This window comes from Coffea arabica, chromosome 10c (genome assembly GCF_036785885.1).
Source record: "Coffea arabica cultivar ET-39 chromosome 10c, Coffea Arabica ET-39 HiFi, whole genome shotgun sequence".
Lineage (NCBI taxonomy): Eukaryota > Viridiplantae > Streptophyta > Magnoliopsida > Gentianales > Rubiaceae > Coffea > Coffea arabica.
Window position 1 is genome coordinate 1,742,875 of NC_092329.1, and position 21,629 is coordinate 1,764,503.

General features: G+C 39.8%; 4 protein-coding genes across 9 annotated transcripts; 2 read left to right on the forward strand and 2 right to left on the reverse strand.

Moving 5' to 3' along the window:
* The first annotated feature begins 710 nt into the window (after positions 1-710).
* Positions 711-4,733, forward strand: LOC140016116 (SWI/SNF complex subunit SWI3B-like). The gene is made up of 6 exons (XM_072069333.1): positions 711-1,075; positions 1,316-1,827; positions 2,112-2,489; positions 2,876-3,014; positions 3,936-4,060; positions 4,199-4,733. The coding sequence occupies exons 1-6, from the start codon at positions 829-831 to the stop codon at positions 4,379-4,381; spliced, it is 1,584 nt and encodes a 527-aa protein (XP_071925434.1). The 5' UTR covers positions 711-828; the 3' UTR covers positions 4,382-4,733.
* Positions 4,734-5,640: 907 nt separating this feature from the next.
* On the reverse strand, positions 5,641-9,481 carry LOC113712265 (psbP domain-containing protein 3, chloroplastic). 5 transcript variants are annotated; one of them, XM_072069538.1, is made up of 11 exons: positions 9,073-9,479; positions 8,862-8,940; positions 8,483-8,646; positions 8,262-8,333; positions 7,632-7,712; positions 7,451-7,533; positions 7,183-7,258; positions 6,794-6,912; positions 6,620-6,664; positions 6,088-6,292; positions 5,641-5,955 (listed from the first exon to the last, which is right to left on the reverse strand). In XM_072069538.1, the coding sequence occupies exons 1-10, from the start codon at positions 9,224-9,226 to the stop codon at positions 6,254-6,256; spliced, it is 912 nt and encodes a 303-aa protein (XP_071925639.1). In that variant the 5' UTR covers positions 9,227-9,479; the 3' UTR covers positions 5,641-5,955; positions 6,088-6,253. The 5 variants fall into 5 exon arrangements, with proteins under 5 accessions (XP_071925639.1, XP_071925638.1, XP_071925640.1 ...); XM_072069537.1 differs by having other exon boundaries at positions 5,641-6,000; XM_072069539.1 differs by having other exon boundaries at positions 5,641-6,000; positions 6,088-6,309; positions 9,073-9,478.
* Positions 9,482-11,491: 2,010 nt separating this feature from the next.
* Positions 11,492-17,609, forward strand: LOC113712206 (AT-hook motif nuclear-localized protein 10). 2 transcript variants are annotated; one of them, XM_027235527.2, is made up of 6 exons: positions 11,492-11,784; positions 12,603-13,210; positions 14,426-14,478; positions 15,323-15,454; positions 16,006-16,167; positions 16,900-17,609. In XM_027235527.2, the coding sequence occupies exons 2-6, from the start codon at positions 12,649-12,651 to the stop codon at positions 17,125-17,127; spliced, it is 1,137 nt and encodes a 378-aa protein (XP_027091328.2). In that variant the 5' UTR covers positions 11,492-11,784; positions 12,603-12,648; the 3' UTR covers positions 17,128-17,609. The 2 variants fall into 2 exon arrangements, with proteins under 2 accessions (XP_027091328.2, XP_071925176.1); XM_072069075.1 differs by lacking the exon at positions 11,492-11,784 and having other exon boundaries at positions 12,454-13,210.
* A 225-nt stretch (positions 17,610-17,834) lies between these two features.
* On the reverse strand, positions 17,835-21,405 carry LOC113712205 (uncharacterized). Its single transcript, XM_027235526.2, has 5 exons — positions 20,899-21,405; positions 20,166-20,508; positions 19,479-19,756; positions 19,083-19,279; positions 17,835-18,473 (listed from the first exon to the last, which is right to left on the reverse strand). The coding sequence occupies exons 1-5, from the start codon at positions 21,086-21,088 to the stop codon at positions 18,039-18,041; spliced, it is 1,443 nt and encodes a 480-aa protein (XP_027091327.2). The 5' UTR covers positions 21,089-21,405; the 3' UTR covers positions 17,835-18,038.
* Between the last annotated feature and the right edge of the window lie 224 nt (positions 21,406-21,629).

The following is a 21,629-nucleotide window of genomic DNA, read 5'->3' on the forward strand; positions in this document are numbered from 1 at the left end:
CCAGTTTGAAACACAATGCGTTGAAATGGCGCAAATTCTAATTCCTTTCACTCTTTGTTTGTGTGTGTCAGTGTGTGTGTGAGTGCGCGCGCGACCGTGTGCTCTTGAGTCGATTATTATTATTATAATAATAATTTGACGGATGGGCGGACGGTGTGGACATGTGATTGGATTGGGCCAAATAGCCCATTTGGCGGAATTCAATCCGGCTCCAAGGGGTCCAGTCCAACAAGCCGAGAGGGAATTACTACAACCTCAGACGCAGGGGTTGGAGGCGGAGGTTTGGTCGGGTACAGTCCGGGGCCGTTTCTCCTGATCGTCTTGCTGTCGACAAGTGGACGCCTCCTCCCCCACTCACCGGAAACACCTAGCTACTAATAGCTAGTTTGGGAGATGAGATTTGAACAGAAAAGAAAGGAATAGAAGAGAAAGACTGGATCTCCCACGTTTGAGAGTTTTAAGTGAAAGGAAAGGAAAAGAAACCGACGGAATTGAAAGGAGGAAAAAGTAGCTACAATTTAAAAAAAATTTCCGGCCCAAATCGGGCAGAAAGCAAAGGAAAGCACGGAAAGGCAGCAAAAAGTTTTTTAAATTGCCCATTCTACCCCTAAAAAGCTGTTGAATGAAATATTTATTTACTTATGTGTCCAAAATCACTTCTTTTCTTTCATAAACTCCCAAACAACATTAAAACCTCTTCCTTTCTTTTCTTATCTTTTCTTTTCTCTCGTAACTTAACCTTTCTCTTCCTTTCTTTTCTATCCTCAACTCACAAACTAGCTATAAGAGTAAAGGGTTATTATCTTCTACAAAACAACACAGCTGGACATGGGCACCGACAACAACCACCACCATAATAACGATACCACCATCACCACCACCCCCGCAACGCTCGGTCCTAACATCAGCAACAACAACAACAACAGCAGCAGCACCGCCAACAACAAGTCACCTCCCAAACCCCCTATTAAGCCTGCTGAACCCCCCACTCCTACTACCACCACCACTCTGCAACCATTCGGCTCCTCCCCCAACACTGCCGACTCCGACTTCATCTCCATCCCCAGCTATTCCCGTAAGTTTAACTAATCTTCCTGCTCTTTTTTTCTCTTTACCTTTCTTTTTTCTCAACCCTTGGTTCGTGTAATAACTTTTTCCTTCCCCCTTGGATTTTGTTTTGTTTGGGACTGGACTCTGGCGGGTTGGACTGGGAGGTGATTGGATTGTTTATCTCGTTTTGTTTTGTTTTGTTTTTAACGAAAAAGATTTTTTTTTTTTTTTTTTTTTTAAAAAAATGCGTATTCCATCTGTGTAGGATGGTTTAGTTGGGACAACATCCACCAGTGCGAGCTTCGATTCCTGCCGGAATTCTTCGACGGAAGATCAGCCTCCAAGAACCCCAAGACTTACAAATACTACAGGAATGCCATCATTCAGAGATTCAGGGACAACCCCTCCTCCACCCCCACCAAAAAAATCACCTTTACCGAAGTCCGCAAGACCATCGTTGGAGACGTCGGCTCCATTCGCCGGGTTTTTGATTTCTTGGAGGCCTGGGGTTTGATTAATTACTCTCCCTCTTCTTCTTCCTCCTCTTCTAATAAGGCTGCCGCTGCCCCCCAACAACTCTCCCACAATGACAACAAGGACTCCTCCTCCTCCGCCACCAAATCTGCTGCTGCTCCTCCTCCTCCTCCTCCTCCTGATGCTCCCCCCTCTGCCTCTGCTGATAATTCTACTACTGCTGCTGCAGCTGGCGGCCCGAAGAAGAGATTGTGCAGTGCCTGCAAATCTCCCTGCACCATTTCTTGCTTTACTTCAGATAAGGTTGTTCCATTCTGCTGCACTACCACTTGGGACTAGCTTTTATCTTTCTTAATACCCTGGACTGCACATTCCTGCATTCTTCTTGCTTGCTTCTCTCAACTCGTCCTTTCACAATGCTAGATTCTTTTTATTGCTTGCCGGTGGTTGATTTCTTGCATAGAGTTTGATCCAATAATCAGAACAACATTGCTATGTCTAGTAATTACCTACAGCAGTTCTGCACCTACTCATGCTATAGAGCACCATTTTTCTCTGACTTGTCTTTCTTTCATTTTTGAATGCAGCACAATTTGACTCTTTGTGCAAGGTGCTACGTCAGCAACAATTTTAGGGTTGGAATCAGTTCTACAGATTTCAGAAGGGTCGAGATTAGTGATGTCGTAAAGACCGATTGGACAGACAAAGAAACTCTCCACCTACTGGAAGCTATCATGCATTACGGTGATGACTGGAAGAAGGTAGCTGAGCATGTTGGTGGTGGTAGAAGTGACAAAGACTGTGTGGCTCGCTTTCTTAAGCTCCCCTTTGGTGAACAGTTTGTTGGGGCTCCAGAATCTTCCGAGATGGTGGATAATCAACTTACCTCAAGAGGTTCATCCTTCCAAAACAAACGGATGCGACTTTCACCGCTTGCAGACGCAAGCAACCCAATTCTGGCTCAGGTAAAAGCTACAGTCTTCCATTCTTTAAAAAGTGCAAGGTTATTGAACCCCATGAAATTTTTCTGGTGAGTTCGCTGAAGACGAGCCTTTATCCATAGATTTGCTGCCTAGCTATGTCAAGTCGTGCTGGTTTAGAAGATTGACAAAGGCTGCATTTGTCAAGTGTAACTACTGTATTGGGAACATTACGAGAATGACCTTAAGTAAACTAAAAAACATGCTTCTTTTTTATTACAAACCTAGTAGTTGTTAAAAGTGGAAGGCTTGCTTTTGGTTTTGGTCAATTTCATCAGAAGTGGCTTCATGGTCCTTGACTTCTCACTGCACTTATCTTATTACTTAAATTCTGCTCATGTATCTTCAGTTGTTTCTGCTAATTTCCTCAGGCTGCTTTTCTTTCTGCTCTGGCTGGGGTAGAGGTAGCAGAAGTTGCAGCACACGCTGCTGTGACAGCCTTGTCTGATTTTGCTGGTGTAAAAATCAAAGCTAATCTGAAATCTGTTCCTGCTGATGCAAAACAGCAAGGTATGTTCGACTTTTTGGGAAAGAGTGAGTTTATGGTTCTTTTGTTGTTCCAACTCTCCAGTCAATTCTAGGGAGAAAGGTGAAATGTGTTTTACACAACTTGTTGTAAATAGTTTAAAATGCCTCCTCCTAGATGATTGTCTCTGTTAGGCCTCTATATTGTGGCATGTAAAAGTTCCTGGCACCTAGCTATTCGGTGGTAGTTGAACTTTGTTGGTGTGAGAGAATCTGTCGAGTGAGGTTGCACATCATGGAGTGTGATTCTAGAATTGTTCATAAGCATTTAGATTGAGATCCCTGCAGCCAGTGTTGCTTCAAGGAGCTTGTATGCAGGACAATTGTAGCACTAGCTGCTTTGTGCAAAAACTGTAAGAAAAATTGCTAGTAAAGGATAAGGCTGAATGCTAGTATTGCCCACTGCTTGAATCTGTATGCTCTTGGCAAATTTGCCTGCTCTTCTACGAGATATGATATGGCACATGACATAATATGGCACAAACAAATGAAGAAGGAATGTAAGATGAGTTCTCACATACTTCTAATCCATTGTCCTGAGTAGAAACAAATAGGGCCACTTGATATAACTGGAGCATCTAATTTGCAGATATACTACTGATTCTTTGTTTGTGCTGGCAAGAATACAGTTAGCAATCTAACAGTCTCCATAAAACTTATTTGTTACAGGTCTGGATTTGATTAATGCTGACCTAACAGATAAAATTGGTCCCACGTATTTATATTTCTGAGTTTTGATGACTAATATCATTTATGTTTTGCTTTTCCTCCATTTGGTGTGCTATGCTCATACTGTCATAACCTTCTTGTGCTAGTTATATAATTCAGGAACTGGCAATTATGTCGCCATGTACCTCAGTGCTAATCAGTTTTTTCCAAAGATGATAAATTTTCTTTTCTCGACAGATTTTGACGTTGCATCTCATGGTGACACTGCATATAGAATGGATGGTGCTCTTGCTGAAGCACAATCTGAGCTTGAAAAGGAAGAAGAGGATGTGGAGAGAGCCCTTTCTGAGATAGCCGTTCAGGTTATGTTTGTTGGGCATTATTATTATTTAAGATCATGGAAATTTCTGCAAGTAGGGTTCATTAACTGACTTTTATGAGGACAGAAATTTGCTTTTGCTGACACGCATAAGGTGGATTTGTTGTCACATGCTTTGCAGACGAAGGAACTTCAAGACAAGATTGTTCACTTTGAGGAATTAGACTTACAAGTGGAGAGGGAGAGCCAACAATTGCAGCAGCTCAAGGATCTGCTCTATGTTGACCAGTTAACTTTGCTATTTTATAAGGCCGCAGCACATAAATCAGGAGAAAGCATGGTGGAAAGTATCAAAGCAGAATGATATGCGCACAAGATTAAGCCCTTTTCCACCAAATGTGCTTCCGTGAGCAACATACGTTTTTTGTTCTCCATGGAGCGGTTAGTTCTGTCTGCCCGAAAGCAGCAACTTTGTATTGTTGCCGAGAGTTGTACTTGCCTAGTTAGTTCCGAGACTTTTTCTGTGCTCTCCTTGTTAGTCCTTGAGTTGGTGGGGTCTCTCTCCCTTTACTAATTTGGGGATTTGATCCGTGGAAGAGGGACAGGAATGGTTGCAATGTACAAATTTCTAGACGAGTTTTAACATGTGACAAAAGGCTCTCTTTTGTTTATTATTTATAAGAAAAAGTGTAAATGGATTCACAATTACGGTTCAAGGCATGCCTTCGAAATCTTAGGTCGTTTATTTGGATTTTTTTTAGTTGTCTATTAACACACTAATACAGCTCTCGTGTCGATAGCCAATGTTTTGTGAGAAGGTGATTTGTTCTTATCAACAAAATTAACTTGTACGGTTAATGTGTTACGGGTGTAAAAACTCAGTACTTTTATTTTGAAAAGTGTGTGTCAATAGCATTAAGGTTGCGTCGTGCTATCCGAACTGCAAACACTGATCTGGCAAAATGTGGTCCCTGAAAAGGCCATGGATAAGGAAAAAATAGGTTACTTTTACATTTCGGGTTAGAGAAGTTGATTGCGAGAGGCCAATGATGTCTAGGTTAGATTGGTCCATGAATGTCGAACCTGAAAAATGCCGGCAATGACAATAATAATACTACCATCTCATTCTCATCTTTCAAGGTTACTTAACCCAATCGGCGCCTCACCGGTATGAGATGAGAATAATGGAAACAGGAAAGTTTCTTACCGGGGAAATGGCGTTGTGTTTGGATTGCATTTTTCATGATTTTTCATGGAAAAATTAGTATAGTTATTTGATGTATGTGAGGGAAAAAGATAATAGGGAAATGTGATCACGGAAAATAATGTAATTTTTTGACGAAAAACTGCAATCCAAACAAGGCACAGCTAGTGGTTGTAAAGGAAAACAACACTCCCTTTTTTTTTTTTTGGTCGAAACGATAAGTTGTAAAGGGAAGGGTGCAACACGAGGAAAGCAACACTCGTTTAGGAGTAAAAACTTCTAATGCTCGCATAAATAAACAAGAGTACGTGCAACTACGCAACAGAATGGATGTTACACCGCCATTAATGTGGTAAGGGCATCCTCATCCACCGCCATTAATGTGGTAAGGGCATCCTCCTCCTGAACAGGAACACAAATAGAACCAAACCATATGCTTGGTTTCAAACTCAAAAACTCATTTCGAAAGCTCGAGAGTCTCGAAAGTTCCTGCTTTATGGATACAAGCAAAGCACATAAACGCACAGGTACTTGGTTAACAGAGCAAAAAACGTCCCGGGAAAGTTCATGTCATGCTTATTTCTTACAAGGAAATTGCACACTAGTAGTATAGCATAGTAGTCACAACACTTCCACAACATATCTTGAAATTTTCCGGGATCTATCCAGTTTAAAGCCTAAAAAACTGTGTGCTGAGTTTGTATAACACGAGTATCTGAGTTGCTTTTCGAGTTCTGCAGATCAAGTAAGCCAGTCCAATTTGAAGTAAACAACAAAATCTACATGCACAAGACATTTGATATAAAATTGGTATTTCAAAATAGGAGAAAACGGCTCATTTTGAGCATCAGTAAGAATCTACTCACCTATTTATTTAGCACTTGGACTAAACAAAGGTCCATCTAATTCAAAATGGCCGACAAGTCCCCAGAAAATAGAACTTCACCTCCTTACATTGAAATGCAATGCTGGATTTAAAGTTTCCATGCAACGTGTTCTTCCACCAAAGACTTTAAAAATCGGATTTCCAGCCTAATTATAATGAACCTCATTTGCAGCAACTAGATTAATCTGAAAGAAGCAACAGCCTGCAAAGAATCAGAGCATATCATCATAAGGAAAATCAATCATTTGATGCTTACATCGGCTTATGTCTCTATTGCTTGTCCAGGTTCATGCATGCAGTTTGAATGTTTAACCACTAACAAAAATAGCAACCTGAGATTTAATATCATTTACTAACTTTTAATAACTGATACTTGCGTACCAAAATTAAGCTGGCAGGACACTAGATATAGATATCTAAGCATAACAAGATTACATGGCCATGAACTGAGTTTAGAGCACAAAGACTTTGGGTTCAGAAAACTGAAACAATCAAAAGGCTAGTAACTTGACCTTCTCGATTGTGGAACCATATTTCTCTGCCTCCTCTTCAACAAACTGTAGTGTGTGGTAATCATCAGTCCGGATATTAGGAATCATGAGTTACCAAGTACAGTCAAAAATTACAAAACTGACTTCGAAAATACAATATAGACAGAAGAGTTGCAGGTGATTGAACTACAATACCTGCCCAGTGAGAGTATACAATCTATTGTACCAACCATTATTTGCTATTCCAAGCACCGAAAATAAGTGTCTACGACTTTCACCAGGATTTTGGAGTGTGTACTCGATGTAGTATAATCCTATAAAAAGAAATTAATCATTAACAGAAAAAACCAGAAATTCTAAAACACCTTTGTACTTGGAATAAACCCCTCATAAAACAAGCAAATGTAGACTGCGAGAAAAAGGACAAGAGCAACAACTCCGGTTACCGAGTCATTAAATTACAATATGTGAGTTATGACCATGCATGGACTGTTTAATCAACAACAGACAAGAGGTCTCCATCCAATGACTGAATATTTCTTCCACGCTGTCACGACATCATACACAGGAGAAAGTTGTGTTACCATTAGCAGCTTTGGAATCTATAAGTTTTGCTGCAACACCCGGTGGCCTTTGCCAGCTTCTATCCAACCCACTAACCTGCTTAGATCAGTTAAAGTGTACGGGTTAAGCATGTCAATATCACAACCATATCTGATGTAGGGATTGGTGGAAGCAAAGGAACAAACACCAGGAAAATAAGATCCTGGGGAGGCTGGCAAAAGCATAGGGGAAGGCAGTATTTGGACGAGAGGAAGAGCAGAGAAAACTCAAGATGGATAAATTTCCCACCAGAGTTTCTGCAAAAGCATCAACTTTGCCGAAGGATTCCAATCTGGTGAAATCAGCACCAAGGCCCGTGATCACTACGCTGACTGAGGGAATAAAGTGGGCGTTTTGTAAAATTCAAGAAGTCATACCGAAGATATGGATGGATGGAGCAGAATGTAGATTGCAACCAACAAAAATTTACCATTTGAATTAGAAGGCTCTTGAGGGTAGAAGGCAGTGAGCGACCTTATCCCATCACCCTCCCCACTGCCCACTTGCCAATCTGGAGATTAATCATACCTCACGAATAAAGAATCATGTTATGGGGATAGGAGCTGATTATAAAAGAAGCTAACTAAAAGCAGAAGCTGATTATAAAAATTTAAAGCAGAAGCTGGTTATAAAGAAGCTAACTAAGAAGCAAAGTGGAAAGCCTTGAGCCAAGATGCAAACTTGGACAGCGAAAGCATGCTGCTCCCGACCTTGAAAAATTAATGCATTTGCTTGAAATTTAGAAACGTAGATAAAGCACCAGTACTTAATACTACTAGCAAATTAAGAAAAATCTGGCATAATTGAAGTTGACGATTTTGGAAAAAGAGAATACTTGGTATTGATAAATTTGATAATGCGCAGGGATTTCAGAATTCACTCCCATTTAACCCAAGATTATGGTTATGGAAGCGATAAAGGGTAAAACTTTTTCAAGAAATGGAACACTAAGGATCGCATATGTAAGAGTTAATACAACAGCAAATTGTGTCGCACCAAATTCTGTCCAATGTGAGGCGGAATCAAAAAGATAGAAGAGGGAGGGAGGTAGTGAATGTACCTCGAGGTATCAGAATCTGGAACTTATTAACATCATCTGAATATACACGAAAGTAATCTTGTGCGGGGGCATCTAAAAGGCATTCCAGACGAGAGGTGAAGGTGTGAAACAAATGTTGCAGCGGTAGGAAAACAGTAAATACAGTGAAAAGAAAGATGGAAGCCGGGGAGAGGAGGAAAAGAGGGATGAAGGGTGTTGTTTATCTCTAAGTGTAATGTTACCGGTGTCTCTTGAAAAAGCAACAGAATTAGCATTAGCAATGGGAGTGGTAATTAATGCAAGAGGGAGGGAACATGAGCCAGCAGCAACGACACCCTGAAGCAACAGCACTCTCCTTTTGGTCGGCCGGGCAGCAGCAGATTGGTTTTGCTGCTGACTCCAGCCACTGTTCATGGAAAGGGAAAAAAAAAGGGAAATTAAAAAGCTAATCAATCAGCAAATGGTTTGAGATTGAATTATAGAAAAAAAAAATTCTGGTTTTAAGTGACAAAGACAATTATCCTTTTAGTGAATGGGGTGGGATTGAGGACTGAAATCCAGAACTAGGAAAACCACATGGTTAAGGAGAGAGAGAAGCGAATAATGGGGCGGAAAGAATACCCGTCATCGGTATCAACATCAACGTTGGAGCAGGAGAGATTTAAGGTGGTGAGGTAGGTGTTTCTTTTGCGGAGGCCTCCTGCAGAGAATTGAAGATAAATAAATTCTACTAGAAGTAGAGAGACCTCATTCGACTAGACTCAGTGACTCGCTACTACCACTACCGCTACTACGAGTACGTGGTGACGAGCAAAAGGAAGAAAAAAGAGACCATTGAGTTTGAAGGGAGAAGATGAAGATGGTTCAGTGGTGGTGCACAAGTGGGAGAGCTGAGTCAGGCTGAGGCGGCGGCGGTACTGAGACTGCAGGCGCAAGAAGAAGATGCTACAGCAGCAGCTGCGGAGGCCTTCAGCCACCAATGCCATTGTTGCCCAATTTGATTGTTTGTTTGGTTGGTTGGTTGGTTTGATTTGGTTATCGGTTAATCCCCACCGCGCATTTCATTTCATCCCTGTCTACGTTTCTAGCAGTATCAGTACTGGTATACTACTGCTACCACCGGAGTGGTGTGGTGGGTTGGTGTCTGGTCGGAGTCACCAGTCATGTACTCGTACTGCTCTCTTATCTTCTATCTAATCTAAGCTCTAAGGTGGTTAGTGGCAGTAGAGGAAACAGCTTTCTTTTCTCCTTTTTTTCTTTTTATTAAGGAGTATCTTTTAATTTTGTCTTTTGGGGGAGTGGAGTCCTGTACTCTCGTACGGACATCAGGAAAATAATTCGGCCCATTTTGTGCAAAATATATAAAATGTAATTTTATATGCATACGATATAACTCACTTTCAACAACGTGTAATTATAGAATAAATTTTTATAGATCCCACGCATGATTTGAAAAACGATGTACAAGATGAAATCTGAACCTTATATATACATATATATATATATATATATATATATTTTTTGGCCAAATATTGACCGTAAACTTTCAGGAACGGTTGTTTCATGCACGGTAACCCTGATAATCGGAGGAGGAGGCCAATAAAATTTTGTTCTATAGTTACACGTTATTAAAAGTGAATTACATCGTATGCATACATAGTTACATCTTATGCATTTTATACAAAATCGACCCAAACGGTTTTCTTGACAATCGTTCGAGTCTCGTGTCGTGTCTCCAACAATCAGTTCAATTTCCGCGTCTCTAAATTGGGGAGATGCATTTGTATTGATATTAGAGGGAGGTTATTTGGAAATTTTTTTTTTCGAATTACGAGCTATTATAGAGGAAATTTGTGTGATGTGATGTATGTGAGTATAAAGAATTTAAAAGAAAAAAACTTAGGGAGAAGGGAGAAAAAAGTTTTCCAAATCACTAACGACTTTGCTTTTTTTTTATACGACGGACATTATCTCAAAGGAAATTTCAGTTGAAAGAAACTAAATAATGGTAGACAGGCAAAGTATTAGTAGAAAGGACCATTTATTGATTGATTGGTAGGCACACTGCTAATCTTTCAGCAAATGGAAAGTGCGACGCACCCGCATTAGCATTAGCCTTGGACAAGGGTCAGTCGGGTAGAACTTATTTAGAAGCGCAGCGCTCTTAAACTACTCTCCCTACTAATTTAATTTAAAACTACTTACTACACTCTACAGAGATATATAATATACTATATGCTACTACCAGTAGTAGTAGTAGTGTATTACCTGATGTATATTTGAGAATATACGCATTTGAATTCCCTGTAACCTATCATTCCTTGCTGCCTCTATCCATATGATTAATCAATCTCTCAATTCGTTGGTTTCGGCGCTGTGTATACAATGTGCTATTGCCTAAATAGGAGCAGTATTTAATTTATTAGTGCTAATTTAGTGTGTTTGGATTGTAAGTTATTTGCCCAAATATATTTGCTTACATCACCATTACAATTTCCAATACACCTTTTTATCTTCCCAATTACCTTTTTATCTCACATACATCACGTCACAAAAAGTGCTACAGTAAAAATATCTCAAATAACTTACAATCCAAACACACGCGCATTTACAATTTCATTTTGATGAAAAGAATGATTTTTTTTTTAATTTTCAGCAACGACGCAGTATATCTGATTAGATTAAAGGGATTTTCTTCTGATACTTTTTTTCATTATAGATAGCGTTCGAACTCCCGACCTCTAAATCAAAGAGGGATTTAATCCTTTTTTGAGTGGTCACTGAACAACAAAACAACAGTGAAGCAAATTTTAGAGAGAAACTTTCACACACAGTACGTGTACGGTGGATGGATAACGTAATGCAATGAATATTAGTACTATTAATATATTACTCTGACCAGAGCCTATAAAAAGAGAAAAAAAAAAAAAAAAAAAGGAAAGAGGCGGAGGTGACTGCAATAATGCATCCAAAATGATCCAAATCAAAAGACAAGTATTAATTGGTCGTAATAATAATAGTAATAGCACAGCAATTTAAGCGCGAGAGTGAGCGAGTAGTACATTTTTTTTTTCTTTTTTCTTTTTAAGTAAGCAAGCAATTGAATGCCGAATCTCTCTCTCCCCAAAATGCAACAATAAAATATTTTAGGCCGCCCGCTACTCAAACTGAAGAAACGAATCCTTGCTAAAATGGGAAGAAGTAGTGGAAGATTCAGTGAGAGGTGGTGATTTGGGACAAAAGTTTACTTACCCCCGGAGATAGATAGATATCCGGTCCGGGCCTCTAATCCCTCCTCCCAGAAACAGAAAAAATCACAAATATATATATAAGTTAAAAAAAAAAAAAATTACACCGCACCCCTAATTTTTAATTTCACCCTCCCCACACCAAATCCCAAAACCCCCTTCTCCTTCTCACTCCCTCTCTTTCATACTGGACTGCTACTGTATTATTTACCAACCAAATTCTCTTTCTTCCCCATTCTCATCCCTGGATTCTATCCTCCGCCATTTCCGCTTACTTTTTTCCCCTATCTTTGTTGGTAAGCAATTTTCCTCCTTTTTTTTTTGTTTTTTAATTTTCTCTGAATTTTTTCTGTTGTTGTTAATTTTTTTTTTTTACTATTTTCTTTTCAATTTTGTTGTGAGTTTTTCCATTTCAAAAAAAAAAAAGAGAAAGAAGAAAAAGAAAAAGAAAAAGAAGAGAAGAGAAAGGCCCCTGAGTAAAAGACCCAAAAATCAGCTACTACAATTCTGCAAAAATGAAAATATCATCATCCTGGTCGTTTTGGCTGGATTTTCTTCCAGCTCTGGGGCTTCTGGTTTCCTGCCCCATTTTCGTTTTATTTGATCTGTTCAAAACTTCGGACATTCCTCCCCTGCACATCTCTTTTTTTCTGTTTCTTAAAAGCCATTTTGCTTTCCACTCCCACACCGACCATTTTACGCTTCTTCCTCTACGTTCCACTTTTGTTTTATATGTATTATGTTTTTTTGTTTGCTAGTTTTTTCACTTCTGCTAAACCTTGAAATTCCCAATTCCTTTCCTTCCCAAAATTCTACTTACTAGTATAAGCTTTCAAATTTATAAAGCTTTCAAATTTATATTTTTGTATTTATTTTTGTTATAACTAGCAGCAGCATAACTTGCATAGTTTTGTTTTTGTTTTTTTTTTTTTTGTTGGGGGGGGGGGGGGGGTGAGCTTCGAAGTAAGTTTAGGGTTTTTTTTTTTTTTTTGGTTGTGTGTGTGTGTGGGTGGTGAGGAAGCCTAATGTTCTTCCTCCTGAACTGAAGATCAAAATGTTAATGCAGCAGTAAAAAAGTTGACATTTTTTCCCCGTTGTTCCTCTCTCTTTTCAGGTGACCTTTTACTGGGAAAACATTTGTGCGAATTTTTAGAGCAAAAATGTCAGCGTCTGAGGCTGGAGGTGGAGGAGGAGGGGAAGTGATCACTGCTACCACCACCAGGGACAACACCTCATTCTCCCTCCCGTCCATCCAGAAATCTACGCCACCTCCTCCCGCTCCCCCCCAGCCCCAGTCCCTCCTCCACAACCTGTCTTTCGCCTACCCCAACGACCCACCTAATCTCTACAAACCTCCTCTCTCAGCCTCTTCCCCGCCATACCAGCCCGCCACCGCCGACTCCTCCGCCCCTGCCTCCTCTGGTCTGCTGCTTTCTAACAATGTCAACCTCAATTCTGGTGCCGACACCGTCAAGCGCAAGAGAGGAAGGCCCAGAAAGTACGGCCCAGATGGTTCCATAGCCATGGCTCTCGTGCCCTCTCCTCCTCCAACTGCTGCTGCTCCGCCTCCACCTGGCGTACATTTCTCTCCATCACTGCACCAGCCTCCCTCTCTTGCTGTTCCTCCACCTTCTGGAATGCCGTCATCACCGTCACCTTCCACCAAGAAGGCTAGAGGCAGGCCACCTGGTTCTGGCAAAAAGCAACCAGTTGAAGCTTTGGGTATGAATATCAGTTTTTTAATATTTCTGCCTCCATCTTAGATACTTATTTTGATTTTTGTCATGGCCATGGCCACCATATGTATATTTAATTTGTTTGTCCACGTGGTTTGGGGGCTGGTAAACATGGAATGTTTTTCTGCTCCAAGTTTGTCCCTTTTATTTCCTTCGCCACCTTCTATTCTGTGAAAAGCCTAATTGCTGTGGTTTATTTTAATGCTAGTACGTGGCCGACTGCAGAGACTGTAAGTGAGGGACGGAATATTGGTCATCCCTGGAAGTTTGGATCGGCTTTGATCTGGCTCCCAGAATCTTAGCATTATTCTAAAATTACCATTATGCCCTCCTTTCTGCTGGAGCATTTCCTCTTTTACCTTTTAGAATCCCATTACGTGTGCACTTCTCTTGGTCGTATAAATTTCCTCCTCACGTTTATTAATCTAAGCTTTTTTCTAATGCATTTTGAGATCCCTCTATTTGATGTTTCCATGATGATGTATGCTGAGTCTCTATGTTTATGTTTTTCTGGCTGTTAGTAAAACACAGGAAACATATCCTGAACAGGTTGTTTTTAGCCTTTCTCCTCCAATATTGAGTGGAAAATTTCTGCTTTTTAATATTATTATTTCTGCTCTTTTCTGTCCTGTTGCTCATTCTTGCGTGTAGAAGACTTGGACCGTAGAAGAAGTTCCTCAAAGCTTTATGGTCTTTACTTGGTTTAGATGCCTGTGGAGAAAATTGTTGCTTCTGGGAATTTGTATATACTAAAACCTATCCTTTAAATTTTGAGTCTCACTTTATGTGTGTAGATAGATTACTGAATGCCATTCTTTTGTTTCCCTGAAATCGTGGCTTCAATCGTCGGAAATTTTATGGCTAATGTACTTTGGGCTTATTAAAAAGTGAAAAAGTCTACTTATTCTGTTGGTTTTTGACGTCATTGCGAGCCTGATACTGTGTTCTTTTTTCCCTTCATATCTTCTCTCTCTAAAATTGATCTTTTCTGTTGTCAGAGTTGTGTGGCTTCGCTGGCTTGTATAGTTTGGGTATTGCAACATGAAAACATGTAGTTATTTTGCCAATTTTCTGAAATGGTTTCAACTTCTGTGTTGCACTAGCCTCTATTATTTCCTTGTATGTGTTCTTATACTTATTTCTGTTGTTGTTTTGGTTCATCCCCTGGAAATTGGTTACTGACAAAAGATTTTGCCTACAGGATCAGTTGGAATAGGATTTACACCGCATGTCATAACTGTCAAAGCTGGGGAGGTTAGCTCTTTAACTCTCTTCTTGCTAACTAGAAAAGCAATAGCGGTGGAAAAGCCAAAATTTGCTTATGTAACTGTATATTGTTAAGGAACTGATGTGAGTGAGCACAAAATCCACACACACACACACAGAGTTCATGTGCAACCAAAATCAATTAGTGGCTTGCAACAGTTGCGCTGTTTTTCTACAAGTCCATGGTATTCTACATTTTCTTTCATGTAGCTGTGGATGCTTTTGTCTTCCGTTGGCTCAATAGATGTGATCTTTGTTTTAAGGGACTGTTGCATGCAGAAAATCTGTGCGGTGAATAATTGAAAACTAAATAATTGTCAGTCTTGTTTGGTTAACTGAAAGCAAGGTACTTCTACTGTCATAAATGTCAACCCTACAAGAGCCATTTGCTGTAATTTCATTTCTGGCATTTTTTGCTTGAGGAAGGTTCTTGCTTGGGAGAATCTCTTCCATATGGGAGTTCTGGAGTGATTAGATTTAGCTTATGCTCAGCAGTGTACCAATTTAGTATCCTTTTTCTAAAAGTTCTTCAATTTTCTGCTTTTGCCTTCTGCAATCATATTTTTTGAGCAATGAATGATGCAGTAGTTGACATGTTGGGTTTTATAGGGGAATGTCTTTATTTTAATTATGTTTATATGGACATGATAGTTGTACTTGGCCTACGGCTCATTAAATCATGCCTTGATGGAAGAAGCTTGATACTTGGACATCAAAGATTCTAAAAGGGCCTCCCTTTCTTTACCATTTTCAAACATTTATCCTGTGGAGAGTGTTTAGTTGAAACAAAAAGCCTAATGGGTTTATCAACCTTATTATTTGCCTTTTGCAGGACGTGTCTGCCAAAATAATGTCCTTTTCTCAGCATGGCCCTAGAGCCGTCTGTATTTTGTCTGCAAATGGGGCCATATCAAATGTGACTCTTCGTCAAACTGCAACATCCGGCGGAACTGCAACTTACGAGGTTTTCAGTGCTTACCTGTTTTATTCATAGTGCTAATTGTGATGGTATGACTGGTGGATAATATTTGATTCTTAGGATGTTAATGCTGGTCAATTTAAAGAGTCTCTCTCGTCCTTTCTCTCTCACACATATTTGCACTGATTATGAGTTACTATTGGATTGATGGACTTTTGATGTATATCTTACACTAACATACATATCCCCTGCCATGATCACAGAGAAGACCTATGACACTCTCCTGGACCACAAGATGCGTTAAGAAATCTAACATGTTAAATTTAGAAAGATTCATTCTTAGCGTGCTATTGTCGTCTGAACTTCTTGCTGCTTGTGTTTGGGAATTAAGAGTTATCTTGGTGTTTATGTTGTTTGCAGATATCCTTCATCTTGAAATGTTATAATCTGAATTATGTCCATGCTTAGTATATGTTTAAATGTTAGCATTTTATCCTTTACTTTGTTGAACTTGCACTTCGTTGGTGGAAATATCTATCTATTCAAACTTAAGTTACATTCTAATTTCTTATTTTTTGTTAACGCTTTCCATGTAGGGTCGGTTTGATATTCTGTCTCTTTCTGGTTCATTTTTGCTATCTGAAGTTGGTGGCCAGCGGAGCAGAACTGGTGGGCTAAGCATCTCATTGGCTGGACCAGATGGACGGGTTCTTGGTGGTTGTGTGGCAGGTCTTCTGACTGCTGCATCCCCTGTTCAGGTTTGTTTTGCACTTGATACGCTCTTTGATTATGACTTGCAGTGGTCTCTGTTGTATCCTCTTTCAGTATGACTTGCAGTGGTTTCTTTTTTTTGTGCTTTCTGTTGTTGGTTTACACATAATACTATTTATTATTTAGCACCTTTACTTCTTATCTAGTTTCCTTAAATTATTGTTGTGATTTAAACTTTGTGTAGTCACATTATGGAATGTACGTAAGCACTCCCGTAGCAAGTCAATTATCGCAAGCTTGAACCTATTTAATTTAAGAGAGAGAGGAAGTCATTGACGTTGAAACTTCATGTGGTCTCAATCATCCTCAAACTTGTGCCATTCGCACATTAATGATGAAAAATTGAACGGAGTAACTGGCTAATGATATATTATTTGCTGCTGTGGTTTTGTAATTTATTTATTTTGCTTCTCATGGGTAAATTGCTATTACCATGTTTGGGACTTGCAGTAATTTGGTGAGGGTAAGTCTTTCAAACAGGCAAATTACCCTTTTTGGCTTTGTATGTACATGTCAAGAGCGCATGATGAATGTTTAACTTGTTATACACTGATTACTCTTGGGGTTTAAGATGATGGAGATGCACTTTCTTTCGATGTAGTTTTATCTTTTGGACTGGGCATACATTAATAATAAGCAGAGTAACACATCGCATTTTTTTGCCCCAACTAAAATCTGTTTATGATTGGACTATGGGAGTGATAATTTCTTCCTTGCAGGTCATTGTTGGCAGTTTTGTGGCTGATGGTCGCAAGGAGTCAAAAACAGTTAACCATGTGGTGGAGCCTTCACATGCTCCATTGAAGGTTAATCCCAGTGGGGCCAGCAGCCCTCCATCTCGTGGGACTCTCAGTCTCAGTGAATCTTCTGGCAGCCCATTAAATCACAGCACTGGGGCCTGCAATAATGTTAGTGCACAAGCCATGTCTAGCATGCCGTGGAAATAAATATAATACGAGTGAATGAACAGAAGAGGCTAGTTGGCGAGTAGCACATCCTGCTCCTGGGGAGATTGTAGTAATTCAAAACCTAGGTTGTAATTCTAGTTGTGCAGAGTATGGAACCGTAGTGTCATTGTATTGGTGGGGTAGTCAGCCTGCGTTTTATTTCGTGCTTTATTAATTATTAGCTTAAATTTAGGGTTTTAAAGATACTACTGATGTTGTGGTTTAGTTTACTACTGTTGTAGATTTTTTTTTTTTTTTTTGTGCCAATGATAGTGGGCAGGCAGTTTTAGGTTCTGCATTTTCTGTTCTTTCTTGATGCGGAGTAATTTTTCTGCCGCTCTCCTCGGTGATTTTTTCAGTTATAGCCCTTGAGGAGGATGAAGAAGCGGTAATTTGGTCATAGAACTAGACTCGAGCCTGCAGTGCTTGTTTGTAGGTAATTGAAACGTACAAAAACATTCTGGACTGATTTTTTCGGATCACCACCGTGTAGATTTGATAAAATGAACCACAGACTGCTGCAAGATCCATGTGCTTTCATTTCCCCTTTGCAGACGACCATGTATCCGCCTGGTTGGATTCTGGTACGAGGAAAGTAAATTATGTAGTCTTGTCCGTGATAATCCACCTGATCAGCTGCATCACTAACAAATCTGCAGCTTATCTCTACTCACCAGCAACACCTCAAGGACTCGATTGTACTAGCATTTTACAGAATTAGCTTAAATTCAATAAAATGTTGGAAATGAAGAATAAAATCCAAGCTCATGTAGCATTTAAGAGAGCTAAACTACCCAAAAACATGGAAAACCACCATTTCCATAGCATAAGAATTTGGCATAAATGAGTCGTATCTGTTAGCGGCTTTGGTACGAGCTTTGGAACAGCAGCTCTTTCACCTCAATCTATGCCTATCTTTTGGCTCTCTTCAACAAGAAACGCAAAGAAAAAAACCCCAAAGCAAAAGTTTGCCAAAACCATCCCTTGGAGTTTGCAGGATCCACCTTTTTCGCAAGATTCCAAGCATATATAGCTTCACCAACATGTAATGCAGCCGATATAAGGAAAAGCAACCTCAATGCTGTCACAGAACGCAGGAACAGAAGACTAAAAGATCTAACTAGGGGAATAGGTCCAAAATCTGGAAGGTAAGCAGCGGCAAATAGTGAAAGCATTCCAATCACACAGAACAGCCATGCATATATTGTAGGCCCATCCAAATTTCTCCTCTTCTTGTCTTGCCAATACGAGATGGTTGCTGCCATACCCTCGCGAGGACTCACCATAGGGATGTACCCAAGCTCCTCTTTTGCTTTCACAAAGGAGAAGTAATGGGTTACACCAACCTGCCAATGCGTAGAATTTCAAGAGATGTTGCCATCAAGTACCTTGACTCACATCTAACTGGAAGAATTAATGTAGAGGAACTGTTTTTTAATTTCCAAAAACAAACAACTGAAGAAAATCTATTTTCAACTTACAAATATGCACATAAAAGGCATTTCTCAAACTAGTAAATTCTGTTGTGTGTCATAGGAAGTCAAAAACATAAACAAATTAATGCCCCAGAATGAACCTAATCGCTTGTATCCCCTCATGGTATGAGGCATTCACCTCACTCTAGCACCGTATACTGGCTGTAGTGAAGGGGTAACTTAATCAACCGGCAGACAGGATAAGAAGAAAATGTTAAAAGAGTAGAGTTCTCTTGAAGTCTCAGAAACAGACTTCTCCTACTCATATGAAATGATTCATTTTGATCTCACTAAAATTAGTAAAATGTCAAGGAGAGACTATTACGGATTACAGTGATTGCAATGAGAAAACAAAGAGTAACAAGATTGACAATTACGTGGTTGGGTTCCAGTTATTTATTTATGGTATAGCTAGAAAACATATTTTAAGTATAGAGAGAATTAAAGAGATAAAAATTAATTGGCATCTCATAGGTGCACCTTGTACACTTCAGCGGGAAGCATCAGTGGTTGAGGAAGCCATGATCGATTCAACCACGGGTACATAAAACTGTAGAAAGCCCAAAAGAAATTCCCCAAAAGCAGAGCATGGCGAACAGCTAATGACGCCTTTGGGAGTTCATAATCTAAACTATTGAGCAGTGGATGGAGGAACTCGAAACTATTGACTGGAGAACCTGCGCATAAAAGAGCAATCATGAAGCTAGATGACAAGTTAGGTATTATTACTCAAGCAAGTTCAGAATTGTAGTCTTTCAAATGAAGTTCACATGAATAACAGAGATTAGCGTCAGATATCAACCTGATCCAAGAGCCCCATGATAGTAATACAATTTGAGCTAACAAAATCAACTCCGAGCTAAAAATGAAAAATACCGTCAGATATGAAGTAAGGCTGGCCAGCAGCAATGGGAGATCCTTCTTTTCCAGGGATGTCATCCAAAAGTCCCATGCTGGCTAACAGTAGGGCTAGTACAAGGTTGTCCACATAAACCCAGTCAGTTTTCACACTTGGATTTCCAACTCTAAACGGCAGCAGACCTAACTTGGCAAAATTTACAATCCTCGGCAGGTGCCTTTCTTCGCCAGGCCCATAAATTGCAGCAGGACGCACAGCACACGCGTACAGGCATTTTCCATTTTTGTTTGTGTTCCTGTGGACGTAAAAATGTGATACTACTCACTACATAAATGAAGATTCCATAAGGTGAGAATGTTGCAAGCTTTAAAAAAAGTTGCGGTTTTTGAGATACCTAAACTGCACTAAATACAATAGACCAATATCAGAGACACGACGATCATAAATTGTTGGGCAGAAGTATATATTTGTGTAGACTTATGAACTGATAATGCTCAAAACTCAAAGTAGAGTTTTCATCAAGCAATAAATTCACAATAGGATGAGCTGATGCGATTAATTGAGACATGCATTGAAACATGATGATATGCTACTGCAGGCAGTTGGGAGATGGAAAAACATGTTGATTTTGATATTAAAAATTGAAGGCAGGTATGTGCATGTATGATGGTATTGCATAGTAGTAGTAGTATTTATTTAGATACCTGAGGGGGCGGCCATTAGTCTTCAAAACCAGTTGCTCGGCAATAGCTTTACTACGACCATAAGGATCAACGTGGTGATCCATGGGGAAGTAAGGTAGAGTTTCATTGCCATTCACAATTTCTTGTCCGCCAAACACAACATTGTAGGTGCTGACATATACAAGCCTGGCGATCCCGTGGTGGAGGCAAGCATCCAAGACATGGCAAGTCCCATTGATGTTCACCTCGTCCACCCGACCGTACTGGAGCATTTCCTTCCCGGACATGCCATAAGAGGCCAGGTGGAATACACAGTCCACCCCGCGCAACGCCTTTTCCACATCTTCTTTGCAAGTAACATCCCCTGATGCATATACATTTATTTTATATATATATATATATATATATATATATATATATATATATATCTCGGATAACCCAGCAATTTTAAACTCTGAGGCTAACCAATCAATGGAAAGCTTTCCAATTCAATTTAATAAAAAAATATGCTAGGATGGATACTAACAATTATGATCCCAAGATACAGCATTCTCTAATTTCATCCGGGAAGAATTCATACTTGTCACAAAGGACTAAATTAACTACTCCACGGAAAGAAACAAGTACTTTATACAATAGGAAGGCAAAACTCAGGGAGAATTTTTTTTTTCCTCTTAAAAAGAAAAAATTTTATTTTGGAGTCTCGAGGAGTGAAGAGAAATGTTATAATCATAGGAAGGACATGAGGGGTGACCTTGGATCAAGTGGACTCCCTGTTGGCGGAGGCGGTCGGAGAAGGAAGAGTGGATATTAAGATCAAAGGCCTTGACTGAGAGCGCCCCTCTCCTGACCAGCTCAAGGCAGAGGGCGGAACCCACGAATCCCGCCCCACCCGTAACCACAAACCTCTTTTTCTCTATCCCTTCGTTCTCGCTCAAATGCATCTTTTTCCTCCTCCTCCAATTCTTTCTTTTTTTCTTTTTGCGTGTCCTTTCTTTTGGGGTTTGAGTGTGAAATCTGAGAAATTTTACCCGGCCGCCGGCCGACCAGAACTCTCAAATGGATGATGCCTGAAGCTACTTATAGTTTAGGTTGTGGAAGAGAGAAGAATGCGGCGCTGGTGGGGGCGTTGACTGACAACTTCTTCTGTCCCGTCCCTCTCTCTCTCTCTCTCTAGACTCTTTAGTAGTAATAATTTAAAAAGCCCTCTGGAGTTCCGCTGGAGTACCCCTCTTTTTTCCTGTCGTCTTCATTATTTGGCGTTTTTTTTGTTTGGGTTTTCAGTTTCCCTCAATGGTAGACCGATTTAGAGATTTCATCGACGGTAAAAAATTGCAATAATTTAGAGATTTAGAGTTTTCCCCTTTTTATTTTTTCTTTATGGGGTTTTTTTTTATTTTTATTTTTTTTTTACAGTGTTAACTTTCTTGAATGGATGACATCACAACAGGCAGGTCAAGTAATCATCATATTTTATGGTAAGTT